At 31.9% G+C, this 15,536-nt stretch overlaps 1 protein-coding gene across 1 annotated transcript in view; it reads left to right on the plus strand.

Moving 5' to 3' along the window:
- Positions 1–15,536, plus strand: part of Abcd3 (ATP binding cassette subfamily D member Pmp70) — a 166,556-nt gene that overhangs the window by 134,749 nt on the left and 16,271 nt on the right. Inside the window, exons 9-11 of the mRNA XM_075379646.1 lie at positions 1,907–1,976; positions 7,084–7,181; positions 11,675–11,891. Coding sequence (XP_075235761.1) covers positions 1,907–1,976; positions 7,084–7,181; positions 11,675–11,891 — 385 coding nt within the window. The remainder of the gene's footprint in view (positions 1–1,906; positions 1,977–7,083; positions 7,182–11,674; positions 11,892–15,536) is intronic.

The raw sequence follows: 15,536 nt of genomic DNA on the forward strand, positions 1-15,536 counted from the left end.
TTACACTTTAAAGAAAAGAAATTAACTTTTAAAGAAAAGTGATAATTAAATGACTCTAACTAGCGAGTGTTTTTAATTTTCCTAGCATGAAACCATGTCTTTTAATTTTATTTATTTTAAGTTCTTCTTGAATAATAGTTAAACATTAAATAAGTACGTATAATATTATAATAAAATACTAATATAAGAGTATAAGATATATATATATATATATCACACAGGTTCCCAATGGCATAAATTGATTACAAAATCTCTTCGATTCCAAGTACTTGCATCAGTAAATAATACTGACATAAAAGAGTCAAATCTAGAAAGAAGGATGATCACCTATCACAAAAGCTAAATCCAACTCCTTTAACCATTCATGCCCAGCTTCACTTACACTGTTCAAACAGCCAGTCCCCCAGAAAAGGCATGCAAAGGGCAATTATTAACTATATGTTCTACAGTTTGAGTATCAGCTCTGCAATCACATGGTTGATTACATGTCAGTTTCCATAATTTCCATGTCTTTTAATTTTATTTATTTTAATTTTTTCTTCAAATATAGTTAAATATGTATAACAATATAAAATATTATTATAAATTACTAATATAATAGTATTATATATATACCACTCTGGTTCCCAATTGAATAAATTGTGAGCATAACTGCTTATGCCGATTCAGATTTGGAAACTATTCATTACTTTCAAGGAAAGTTCATTCCACCTATTTCAATCATTGATTCAGAGACTAAAAATTTATTCCGTCCATCGAACATATCCCAGGGCGATGTACAGCTGGCTTTAGGTGAAAAATCTCTGTTTCAATCAATCGGCTGACCTCAAGGTGGGTTGCTTGACTTGAGCCATCCTTCTTTTAGCGGATGTCCTGAGGAATTTCTTGACCTGAGCCATCCTTCTTGGAGACAGATGTCCTGAGGAATGGGGAGATGCGGATAACATCTAATTATGTTGTGCTCTGAGCAGTGCTTCTTTGCATCGAATTTCAGGTGTAGCTATGTTACACAACACTGGGAGCTGTGGGAGAAACGTTGATCTCTGTAACATGAGCACTATTTAACCACATGGGAGCACAGTATTCAGTACAGAAATAAACCAAGTACAAAGCTGTGATATGCAGGATTTTAGCATCGATTACCCAAGTTGATCCAGTAAGATGCTGTACAATATTGGAACTGGTTTTTAACTTCACTGCAGTTTTTGAAGGTGGCCTCTAAATGTTAGAGAGTGATCTAGAGTAACCCCCATGTGCTGTGAGTATTGTCTATATTTAAGCCTTACACCATCAAAACAGTTAAGTTTGTAATTGAAAGAATCTTATTTCCATTTGTATCGGGTTGGATTTGTAGTCAGTTGCGTTAATAGTTTAATAAAAAGTATGTGTATGTAATTTTGTATAATATAGATTTCAAAAGTAATTTGTTACTAGTAGTAAAATTTTATTTGGTGGAAAAAAATAATTTTTACCAACTTTTTTTCTTAGAATTAAATTTAAAAATGGGGGGTTGATGTATATTCAAGCAAATACGGTATGTTATTTATTTATTCTTTATTATCTTACTAATTATAGAATAAGTAAATTACAATTCTCAAACAATAATTCTGATCTTGTAACAAAATTTACAATAACTGATGTAAATTAATACAAAATTATAACATTATGACTGTGAGATTTTACAGTTACAAAATTTATATTAAACTTTAAATCTAATTTCTTCCATTTATCCATTTTATCTATTTTTTCTCATTATTCCAAATTCCTAGACAAGATTTATTTAAACCTCATTTATTTATTTGTTTAGTGATACATTTATTATCTTTTTAATATTTTAATCTTTTTTTTTGTTATTTTTGAATGACCTGTTCTCTATTTATATTTTATTTTTGGCTTTCTTTTACAGACTGATCATTTGAGAAAGTTCCTAGAATTCAGAGTGTTAATGGGTACTGTAGACAACATAGTTGCTAAATGTGAGTGAAATTATTTATATATGTATTTTTTTTTCTTTTAGTTACAAAAATACATGTTTTTGTACCTCGTGTTAGAAGGCTCAGGAACATGTAGGATGAGGATAGATTGCTAGAATTGATGACGAGGTCTTGTAGTATGTTATCCTTTCCACTATATCTTTAGTATCAACACTACTTCTGACAGTCCTTGTAGTTCTTCTGCATACTGAAATGACTATGTTCTTTAGATTTTGACAAGTAAAACACATATACACATATTTATATACTGTGTGAGGAAGTTAAATCCAAACTGAATCAGTTCAGACTGCAGTTAATTTGATTGTCACCTTTAATATTTCTGCCATGGTTGCTACTACTTGCGACACTATTGGTTGTATATGTTACTACTCTCATCTGTTATCAGTTGTAAACTGTTCATGCTTCAGTTCAGCACAGTATCGGTTTTTGCAGTTTTAAAATGCCTTATTCGTTCAATGAAAGGGTTGCAGTAGTAGAAGCTTATGTGTTTTCTGGATGCTTTCAAAAAATCTATTCACGGAAAAATCGCTGAAGCCAATATCTCAGAAAAGAGTAGAATACATGTTAAAAAATGACATACAACCAAGTCTGTCAAACACAAAATGAAATAGGCCACTTTTCATTAGGACCACCTGAGGCCGTAGCCGAAGATCTAAGAATTTTTGCCAGTACAAAAAATCTATATTAAGTTATCACAGCAAAGCGATGTAAAATACACATCTTGCTGTAAGATTCTTCATGATTTAAATTTGAAACCAGATCATATTGCAGTTGTGCAATAAATTAAAACAACACACAAACCGAATTGTCTAAATTGTTGCGACCAGCTTCTGAAAAACATTGATGGACAAATTGTTGCGATTATTAGATGAGATGTGGTTTCATTTACTGGGTATGTTAAATTGCACAACTCCAGATATCGGATGACTAAAAATACTCTCCAGATGTTTGAGCATCCACTTAATTATGAGAAAATCAGTGTGCGCTGAGTCGTTTCTAGGATTCATACAGTAAGGGCCATTATCTTTTAACTGGACTGTCAAAAAATGTTTTTTTTTTGAAAAATTCTATTTTCAGTGTGTGAAAAAAAGTACGGCTTTTACCAACAAAATAAAGCGTAGTGTCACACATTAAAAGAATCACTAACGTGCATTCATACAGACTTTACGGAACCACAAACTGTCTGCAGAGGGCGGTGGCCTCTATGTTACCCAGATTTATCTAATTGTAATTTTTTCTGTACGGGCTATTTGAAGAACAGAGTTTATGAATCAAATCTCCACACTATGAATGAACTGAAGGTGAATGTTGAACAAAAAATCATTGGCATTGACAATGTTTTACAATATGATCTCTCAAGCACAAAAATTCTCTACTATGTAGGGCACCTACTTCAAACGTCATTTGTAAAAGTATGATAAATATGTAAACTTTTGCTAAGTGTAATTATAGAATTTAATTTTATTTTTATTTTCATTTCATTCATAAAATTTTAAATATTTAAAATTTTACATGTACCATATTTTAAAAAAAAAAACTGAAATTTTGTATTGATAAATGAATCAAAAGATTTATATGATTATGATGAATCAGAAGAACATTTTTTTTTTATTATTTGTCCTTAGACATAACAGGAAGATGAGATGAATGAAAAAAATACTAGATTTTAACTGGGGATCAAACGTGCCAAATGATCTAGAAGCTAGCTTGCTAATCATCACTATTCAACTGCTAATAAGAAAAAATATTGTAACAGATCAATATGTAATGTTTTTTACATTATTTAATGTTCTCAGAGTTCAAAAATGTAAATAAAAGTTTGGGGCAATTGTTGTGTGTGTGTGCGCGCGCACGCGTAATTAAACTCTTGCACAAAACTTTATGTAAGAATTATTTACTTTTAATATTTAAAGTATTTTATTACCGGAATTCGAACCCAGGACCTCCAAATGAAAGGCCGAGATTCTATCACACGTGCCACAGAGACCGGCAGCCTTCATGGCAGCTTCTTGTACTTAACCACAGACAACACTATCTCAAAACTGTTTGTCTGTGCTTACACGGATGGGCGGCAGTGATGAGACACCGGAACTCTCTCATCCCTTTGAAAAAAAGACCGAGATCTGGTGTGAGTGCCATACACAGGATGCTCTCACTAGAGGCATTGGCGTCAAGACCGAGTCCTGACTTCTGGAGTGGGGTCCAGGAACAACATAGTCGGGCTTGGATACCTTGCATTAGAGGTTAGAGGCAAATAATGAAAATATCTAATCGGCGGATTGATCTGTCGGACTAGACTTATGACCGGCGGACGGGGAGGCTCGTTTGAGTAGACAACCTCTGGGCTGCACTTTGTTGTGTATCCAGCCTGGAGAATAGGGTGGAAAAAATAAAAACACTATCCCAAAACGAAACACTCATGACGAAATCATTCATTTGTTTGTTACTGCATACTCCTCCAATTGCTCCTGTTCACTCCCTTCACATTTATCACAAACTGTACACATATTTATTGCACACAGTATTGAGCTGAAGTTCACTGGTCCTTGGCAGTACTTATACCTCCAGGCCTAGGGCTTGAGCTGTTGTAACAGCAGCCAACCCACCCTTTTGTTCATTCAGGTGTAGTGATTTCTGTTGTCCGCATCTTACACGGTTTTCTATAAATTCTTTCCAGAAAACATTTTTTTGGTTCTTCTAGATTTTTCCATTTTGTTCTGAAAAAAAAAAATATATATATATTACAGGGTGATAATAAAATATAGAAATATTTAAACAAGTTTTCAACAATTAAACATAGAAAAATTAAATTAAATAAATCTTCCTGCCTTGAAACTTTCCATGCTTTTGGTGTAAAATATATTGATATAAAAATTTAATACTTTTTGACTACCATTTTGTTTAGGAATTTTGTCACTTAGAAGCGTTTTATATCAATTTTTTTGTTTTTCAATACTCTTTAAAATATGTCATAGTCCTAAGCTTTTCAATACAATTTTTTAAGTTTCTCTCATAAAAAATAGTGATTGTATTGAGACAGGTGCACTTGCTAAATTTCATTTCTTCAGGTTTAACTGTTTGAAAGTTATTTAATGGTTCTCATATTTTTTTAAAAATGGGTGTATACGCACGCACGTGCATGGTTATGGGCGTGCAAGAAAATGCTCATACTCATTAGTAGATTTTTTATATCGTTCCTTTACTTTCCATTTCTTATTTTTATCAAAATGTTGGTTTCTCACCTGTGTTTTTTTTTTTAAAGTGGCTTTACCCATGTTTGAGATAAGAATTAATAATTTTAGATAAGATAAAAATTAAATTTAAAAAAATTATTTTGTAAATTAAAAGGCATTCTATAATGTAGACTGGAATAAAATGTTCAGCATTTTAAATAAATTAGGGTTCAAATATAGAGATAGGAGAACAATTGCTAACGTTTACAGGAACCAAATAGCAACCGTAATAATTGAAGAACATAAGAAAGAAGCCGTAATAAGAAAGGGAGTCCGACAAGGATGTTCCCTATTCCCGTTACTTTTTAATCTTTTCATAGAACTAGCAGTTAATGATGTTAAAGAACAATTTAGATCCGGGGTAACAGTAACAGTAAAAGATGCTACGATTTGCTGATGATATAGTAATTCTAGCCGAGAATAAAAGGGATTTAGAAGAAACAATGAATGGCATGGATGAAGTCCTACGCAAGAACTACCGCATGAAAATAAACAAGAACAAAACGAAAGTAATGAAATGTAGTAGAAATAACAAAGATAAATCACTGAATGTGAAAATAGGAGGAGAAAAGATTATGGAGGCAGAAGAATTTTGTTATTTCGGAAGTAGAATTACTAAAGATGGACGAAGCAGGAGCGATATAAAATGCCAAATAGCACAGGCAAAATGAGCCTTCAGTCAGAAATATAATTTGTTTACATCAAAAATTAATTTAAATGTCAGGAAAAGATTTTTGAAAGTATATGTTTGTATTTTTTGAAAGTTTATATGGAAGTGAAACTTGAATGATCGGAGTACCTGAGAAGAAAAGATTAGAAGCTTTTGAAATGCGTTACTATTGGAGAATGTTAAAAATCAGATGGATGGATAAAGTGACAAATGAAGAGGTGATGAAGAAAATAGATGAAGAAAGAAGCATTTGGAAAAATATAGCTAAAAGAAGAGAGAGACTTATAGGCCACATATTAAGGCATCTTGGAATAATCGCTTTAATATTGGAGGGACAGGTAGAAGGAAAAAATTGTGTAGGCAGGCCACGTTTGAAATATGCAAAACAAATTGTTAGGGATGTAGGATGTAGGGGGTACACCGAAATGAAACGACTAGCACTAGATAGGGAATCTTGGAGAGCTGCATCAAACCAGTCAAATGACTGAAGACAAAAAAAAAGTAAATTAAAACTTAAAACCAAATAAATTAAAAATAATTAAAACAGACTTTAAAAAATGAATTTCAAATCTAAAATGAATTTCTTTATAACAAAACTTTTTGAAATATGCCCTGGATTAAGATTTAGTTTGTTGGGGATAGATAAAAGTCAAAACTAAAAAAAAAATTGAAGAAGTATTTCAAAAAAGTACTTTTTTGAATTATTTTATTTATATCTTATGTTAAAATTTTAACTTTGGATTGTGTTTTTTTTTTAATTTTATTATTTCAAGTAATAAGAGTTTGCAACCATTTCCTAACAATTTATCATGTATTGTTTTACATTAATTAAAAGAATTATTTGTCTATAAGTTGCTATTTACTGTATAGTAAATGTTGGAGGTTGATAGTTTAAAGCTTGTTTAAACCATTTAATTTTAATGTTAATGACGCCTTAATACTGTTCCCAGCAACCTTTCTATTGTTCAGTTGTAATTATTAAAACATTCTGATCTGGTGATTTATGTACGTAATTCGCTATTGATACATTCATTGAACACAGAAATGGATCTCATATCAAGAATGTTACTGTAGATATTTGGAGAGTTCAGAATTTTACAAATTCATCATTCAAAAATGTTTTTAGGAACTACTTTGAATTAATCTTAGGATAAAGTTTAATTTTATAAAACTTATTTTATTTCAGATTTAGCTACAATTGTTGGATTTTATGCAGTTAGTATGCCTTTTATGGACCCGTCTCATATAGTTTTATCTGTTGCAAATAAGAATGAAAGGTTTAAGGTATGTATATAATCATTGTGTTTTTTTGTTTTTTTTATTGAATGCATGTATGTGTTGGTTATTTAAAAAGTCATTTAATATTTGTTTTAATCTTATGATTTCTTCATTATTACAATAATCAAATCTCATCAGTTGTTTAATTACATTTTTTACTCCTCCTTAATCCTTATAAACTATATAAAGTGTTTCAAACCAGTGCTTTCAACTGTTTCTATAGATAATCTCTTTTTCAAATGTACAAGATGTATTAAAAACAAAAAGACCATATTTTTGTAATAGTTAGTCGACCAATGGACAGAGTGAGTTCAAACAAGTGGTGCTAGTTAGTGGCACCTTTCAGAAACTCATCTTTGTTTGATACATCGCACTACCGTTATTAATGTTTAAGCTACAACAGTTAAACATGTGAACTAGTCTCTTATACTTTTAACAGACTGAAAAATTTTGCTTAAAACTCTGTAAAACATTCATTGAGACATTTAAAATTCTTCATTAACCATTTAGGGAAGACTATATAAGCAGATTACAATGCTATAAATGGTTCAATCATTTAATAGGGGATAGAACATTGACTGATAAATTTTCAGATCTGGATAATTTTCTGCATCAATAAGTGATGATAACATTGACGTAGTTCATGCTATGGTTTTTGAAGATTACCACTTAATTGTCCAAGAGATTGTTGAGAACCAGACATCAGTATAAGATCATGCCATACAATATGCGTGCATTCCATACTGCTGCATACAGCTACAAAGGGAAGGTATAGCCATTGGCCAAAAATTTTGGGTATCAGGGTTTTTGCAAATGTCTATGTTTCAAGACCCCCTTAGACAAAAAACAAAAAAATAGTAACAGAAATTTCAAAAATGTATATTGTGTGTTGGCTCATATTTTGGTTAATAGCTTTGGACTGGCTCAACATTAATTCATCAAAAATTACTCAAAAAATTTGTTTATTTCAGAGGGGGGCACTTATGAAGCTTCATTATATTACACAAGTATTATTGAAGACTATGTCGATGAGTTGTTTGATGGCAAAGTTATTGGAAAGCGAGGAGATAGTAGAAATGCCACTTAGATTACCAGAACTAAGGATATTAGTTTTTCGGTATACTTATCCCCTTAACAGTTCTTTATTTTAGCAGATAATCACATTATTATTATGCCCTTTTTTTTCACTAAACCTTTTTTATTTTGCCCATTTTTTTTTTACATTTTTTTTTATCTATGCAATGAAATATGACAAAAGCTAATTTAAGGACCTATTAGGGTAAGTCAATTATTATCCGCAATTTAGTTATATTTTTATTTATGTTGGTAGTACTGTTGTGTTGCGTACATGACACATGCGTGGTTTAATTGTTGTTATGTCTGTGCAGGTTTGATGCTGCTAGGTTAGTTCCATTATCGTTGACCTGTCGTTAACCATGGCTGCTCCGCTTTCTGTTTGCACCAAAGAAGAGTGACGTTCAGCAATTCGTTTTTTGTGGTCGGAAGGTGTATCAGGGGCTGAAATTCATTGCTTTTGATACAGTACGGGAACAGTGTGTTGTCGCAATGAAGTGTCAACAAATGGATTGAAAAATTCAGAAACGGTCGCACAAGTGTTACGCACGATGAAGGAACCGGACGACCGTTTACCGCCACAAATGAGGAAAACATTGAGCGTGCATGTGACATGGTTTTCTTAGACAGACAAGTAACTATTGATGAAGCGGCACATCGTCTGCAAATTAGTCACGGTTCTGCCTACGAAATCATCCGCAATAGACTTGGGTTTCATAAAGTCTATGCAAGATGGATCCCAAAATAACTCACACAGTCGCATAATCAAGCGCACTTGGACATCTGCCAAAAATATTTTGGATCACTATGGTAACGAATGGGACATCTTCTTAGACAGAATCATCACCGGTGACGAAATATGGATCCTTCATTATGAGCTGGAGAGTAAATGGCAGAATATGGAATAGAAATATCCAACTTCGCCATGCAAAAAAAAGTTCAAGACCCAACTGTCCGCAGGAAAACTGATGCTTACAGTTTTTTGGGACTCATAAGGCCCAATACTGGAACATGAGGAAAGGGGCATGACAATAAACACTGCGCATTACACTGAAATGCTTACTGCTAAGCTGAAGCCTGCAATTCGAAGCAAACGCCAAGGACTGCTGTCGAAAGGTGTTGTGTTGTTGCACAATAACGCCTGTCCACATACTGCTGCCTACACTGCTGAAACACTCCAGAAACTCAACTTTGAAGTACCAGCTTGTCCTCCGTATAGTCCTGATCTTGCTCCTTCTGACTACCACTTGTTTGGTCCACTCAAACAGGCATTAAGGGGCCGTCGGTTTACCTCGGACGAAACAGTGAAAGAAGCAGTGCATTCCTGGCTCACAACTCAACCGAAAATCTGCTTTTATGAGGGGATCAGGAAGCTTGTGCAACGATGGACCAAGTGCGTTGAAATGCAAGGGGACTATGTTGAAAAATGATGTATATGTAAGTTTCCTATTTGTAAATAAAATAGTTTCCTAATTATAAATAAAATTTATAACTACATTGTGGATAATAATTGACTTACCTAGTATTTATGTTCTATTCTGATCATGCAATGTAAAAAATAATAATAATTAAAAGTTGAATTATGTCACTATCATTTACACGTGATGAACAGGTCATTTGTACTATTGTACCATTATTATCATATCAGTAATAGTGTAAAACACTAGTAAGTAATTCAAGTAAGAACATGAATATCATTTACTCTCATAAAAAAATGACTAAAGTTAGGTAATAGTAAACAACTCTCTTATTTCTTATTTTTTGTGTTCGATCACATGCACAGACACAAACAGTTGGAAATAAAATTGTGACTAAAAATTAAGCGAAAATAATAGTAAAATTATGAAAAAAATGATAAAAGAAAACAATAAATACCAAACAGAAAAAATAAAACTAATTTATATGCAACTTAAGAACAATCAAAACAACAAAAACAAATGCATGGTAATAGCTGTTCAGAAAGAACAGATGATGTTAACTCATCATCTCAAATCAGCTGATTTCGAAGTTGAGAATTCTAAGGTTCAAATCCTAGTAAAGGCATTTACATTTATATGGATTTCTATACTAGATCATGGATTCTGATGTTTTTTGGTGGTTGGATTTCAATTAACCACACATCTCAGGAACAGTTAACCTGAGACTATAAAAGACTACACTTCATTTACATTCATACATATCATCCTGTAAAGTGTTACCTTACAGTGGTTCTGGAGGCTAAACAGAAAAAAAGAAGGATGTATAAAACAAGACATATAAAATAGAGAACCGATATGCTACTAACGCTTCATCATTAAATTAGAATAAACATGGAACTTGACTTACACACATTGCATTAACTTGTCAAAAAAATAAATAAAACTGGTCAATTCATGATGACAAATTATTTCATCACAGGCACTTTTTAGCTAAAAAGTGGATGACGAATTATATTGTCAAGGACAATTTTTATCAAGGTTAATGATGAGTTATCTTCTCAAAAACTGGTACAGGGTTAAAGATAAAGTTGTACCACAAATTCAGAAACAGTTAAGGACTTTATTTCTCATTTCATTCTGTACTGTTTTTTCTAATAAGCTTTTCTTTTAACAAGCTTTACACTCTTTCTAATAAGCATTTGGGTAGTGGTTGTTGGACTTTTGAAGATTGGTTGAAGTTGATTTTTTCAGGTGAAATGTATTTCTTTGCAGAAGTGAAGTATCTGCATTTTGTTCAAAGATGATCGGGACGATGTAATTCTTTCAAACATATCATTCAATCGTTTTTCTGACTTTTCTAAAAAAAAAATTCAATCAAATTTTTTATGTTTTTCTGTTGAAGGGTCTCATCGTCTTATTTCTATCAAAGGAATTATGAATGAATAAAGAAAAATATGTATAGTTGTTTTGAAACATAAAATTCTGCTTCTTGTGGAAATAAAAATATTCCATCAAATGATCTCACTCCCCGTCATTCATTAAAAGTGGTAAAAAAGATTACGAGACAATCATCCATTTGCTAAGCTGTGCAGGAAATTTACCTGATCTCACTTTCATTGAAAATTTATGGACTGTATGCAAGAGTGAGATGAGGAAGCTAGACTTGGACAACGAACAAGAAAATTGTTAACTCTGTTAATTGGTTTTGGGATAAAAGATTTTAGGAACAATATGTAAAACTAATTCAATTTGTACCAAAAAGATGATAAACGGTGTATATAATTCATATTAAAAAAATTGTACAATGGAAACAAATGTAAGTAAAATATTAAATTTGTTAACATTTAGAACTCCATTAATTTGCAAAACACTGTATTTATCATCCGATTGAAGAATTTGTTTTTTCCAATTAAGATGTTCTAATCATTGTGATTTAATTTAATTTTTCAGTTTATAATAAATATTATTTTTATTTTAATAAATTTCTGTATTATTTACCTTTAACAGCAATACTATTCATCAGGTCGTATGCTTGTGAAACTAGCAGAAGCGATAGGTAGATTGGTGTTAGCTGGACGAGAAATGACACGACTTGCTGGATTTACTGCTAGAGTAACAGAAATTATTACAGTACTTAAAGATATCAATCAGGGTCATTATCAAAGAACTATGGTTAATAAACCGATTGAAAATGGTAAATCATCAACTGAAAACGGGGAAGCAGGTAATATTTTTTTTTTTTTAATCATACTTGTACAGTGTGACCCAATAAAATGTGCGGCCGTCCAGAGCCAACTGTTATACCCAAGTTATACGCTAACCACAGTATTTTAAAGATAAAGAAATAATTTAAAAAATGCCAGTTGTGCTATGTTTTCTAAAATACAGGGTGACTTACAGGAAATGGATGTTTTCTGAACAGCCAGTGCAATTTTTTTACAGGTGGTGGGGTGATTGAGGTTAGGTAATTCACTTGACTGCCTACCATTTTAGTCACAATGGAGAAGTGGACGATACAGCATCGTGTTTTTGCATACGATACTTTTATTCGAAATAATGAGTCTATTGTCACAACACAGCGGATCTTTTATCACCACTTCAACATCGGTCAGAATGTCACAGTTCCAAGTCGAAACATGTTGTTAAGATGTATTGAAGCGTTCAGAACAACAGGGACAATAACAAAAAAAAAAACCACCAGGCCCTGCAAGAACCACAAGGATGTCCGAAAACATCACCAGAGTAAGAGTGAATGGGTATTAATCAGGAGTCCGAGTAGATCTGCATGCAGACATGCATGAGAACTAAACATGAGCCATGATTGTGGGAGGAAGATTTTACAACTTGATTTGAGATTCCATCCGTATAAAATGCAGGTGGTCCAACAACTCAAAATAGGGGATATAAACAAAAGAAAAGGCTTTTCACAGTGCATGTTCAAGTGTTGTTTAATGATAACCCTAACGCAATACTGTTAATGAGCGATGTAAATCATTTTCACCTAAACAGCTCAGTAAACAAACAGAACTCGTTACTGGGTCCCTCAAAATACCTGTAATGTTCATGAAAAACCTCTCCACTCTCCAAAAGTTACTATTTGGTGTGTGATTGCCTGTTTTGAAGTAATCAGGCCGTATTTTTTCGGGGAAAATGGTGTCATGGTGACAGTGAACTCAAAATACTATGTTCGCATGTTGAATACATTTTTCAGACCAGAACTACAGAGGTGAGGATTAAACATGAGAAACATTTATTTCCAACAGGATGGTGCCACAGCGCCCACTGCCCGCACATTGATGGCAGTGGTGAGAAACATGTTTCCTGGCCAGCTGATTTCGCGTTTTGGTGACATACCGTGGCTGCCACTGGATTTGTCTTCCTGTGACTATTTCCTGAGGATATTTGAAAGAACGTGTTTATGCTCACAAACCCCGTAATTTAATATACTTGAAAGATGCAATTACAGAAGAAGAGGTGCATTTGATTGAACAAGACATGTTGACCCGAATTGAGATTGACTTTCTAAAGAGGTTGGAAACCTGCATTCAAATGGATGGCCACCACATGAGTGACATAATTTTCAAAAAATGATTGTTTTTAATCAAATTGTATGTTTTGATGTTTATTTGTGTAACAGTAAAATAATATTATTTTTTAAATTAACTTTGTACTGCTCATTTGAAAACCATCCGTTTCCTATAAGTCACTTTTTATTACGAAATGTTGCAGTTAAAAATGAGAATATTATAGAATAAAATAAAATAAATAAAATTCAGTACTGCACAGTATTTATATTTTTATAGCTGGACTTATTTTCACGGTTTTTATCGGAACAGTAAATTACGGTAATTGTACAGACTTTTAATCACTTTCCTGTATATCCTAATTGAAAATTCAGTTCTGTAGTAATTGATTTGAATTGAAATTATCATAGAGATTTATTTTATTAAAACATATTACTACATTAACATAACACATCTTATTATAGATAATTTAATCCTTAGATTTAAGACAGTTATTTGAAAAAGTAGAATATTATTTTTGTTTGCTTGGAGTTCTTTTTTTTTAATTTTTATAGGATACTTAATATTCTGCAATATTCTGTGTAACAAATGAAAAAAAAATCACAATTGTTTTCACATCATTAAGCGATTTACATCGTTCAGAACATCACTTATTTTGAGTGCATTAACTGTAATAACCCTTGTTACGCATTAATTTTCTTTGTACGACATATCATTTCTTTGTGCAGTAACAGATTGAACAATTTCTTCATCAGTCATATAATATGCTACTTAGATTCTTCTTCAATCCTTATTTGGCTTACACCTTTGACCTAGATTTTGCATTGCAGTAATACCATTCACTAGATGCTTTAAGTCATAGCCATTGTTGTTTTGTGAACAGAATTTCAGGGCTTGAGTTTAAATAACGACCTCATAAATGGTATGCCTAACTTTATTAACAATTTTGAGCACTACTTTATTAGAACATATTACTACATTAATATAACGCATCTAAATATATGTAACTTAACACTTTAAGACACTGTGTAATCAAAAAAACACAATTATAACATTAAAAAATTCTGGGAGGATGAATATTTGTAGGAATATTATTGGCCTGTTTTTTGTTTGTCATCAAGAGACTGGATAGATCTATTTGGATAATATTTGCCATTGTAATGTCTATATATGGAGCGTAGGTGCCATTTAATTTTGATCACAATCAGTCAACGGGGCAAGAAGTACAGATCTCATTAGTACTACCATATCTCAATATTTTACGCAAAAGATAAATAACTCTTCTAACATAATTTAATGGTCTTTTATAATTTAGGTACTTTCTGATCGTGTTAGGTTTTATTCAAACACTCATAAACGGGTGGGGGGAAAAATGTTTTTTTTTCTTTTTTCTGGACTCAAAATCACATCACTTTGATTATATATGCTTGGATGATTTCATTAAGCATGGTAGATAATCACCATATTTTTTTTGGTTTTTGCTTTTTTCATTACTTATTTTTCTTAATATCTTCAGGGTAGATTAATCGATTCTTATGAACTCTGTATATTTTCTTCTAAATTAACTGGTCATTGATGCCAAGCAATTTTAATTTTTGTTATAATTGGTCAAGAGGGTAGGGAAATAAGTCAGCATGGATTTTGAATCTCAAAATTTGACTAAAAGACTAAAATAAATTTTTTGTATACAGTTCTTTACTTGATTATTTATTTAATTTAATGTTTATATTTAATTTTTGTTTCTAGTCATTGAGAATGAAAGCCTCAATAGAGACCCCAGCTCAAAACTGAAAAGTTATACAACTGTTTACCGTCTTTTTTTAATTAACTATTTTAATCTAAAGAATAAATTTTTCACACATTCATCTTGATATCATAAATTTTTCACGTTCTGAGATCTCTTTATAACTAATTTTGTTTTTTCCATTTCTTTTTATGCTGTTCAGTTTTATTTCTGTATCATTTTCTAGTCTTTTGTTATCAAAAAAGTAAAATAGAGAAACTTATCTGGTAAAACCTATAAAGGTAAAATTTATAGAATTTTTTTATATCAACCTCTTAAACCAAGATTATGTAAACATTACTTGTTTTTTGCTTGATGTATTAATTCACCACAAAAGCTTATGCTTGGACATAGGTATATGAAAATGTAATTTTGTAGCCTTACATATGAAAAATGTCATGCCTGACCAGGATTTGAACTAGGGATTCCTGGATGAGAGGCTGAGATACCACCGCTCTGATACGGAGATCGGCAAAATAAAAGATTACTTGTTTTTTAAAAAATATATTTAGTTCATGAATTTGAGAGATTCATATATAAAGAAAGATTATTTTGTATTTTT

This window comes from Lycorma delicatula, chromosome 12 (assembly GCF_047948215.1).
Source record: "Lycorma delicatula isolate Av1 chromosome 12, ASM4794821v1, whole genome shotgun sequence".
NCBI classification, from domain to species: domain Eukaryota; kingdom Metazoa; phylum Arthropoda; class Insecta; order Hemiptera; family Fulgoridae; genus Lycorma; species Lycorma delicatula.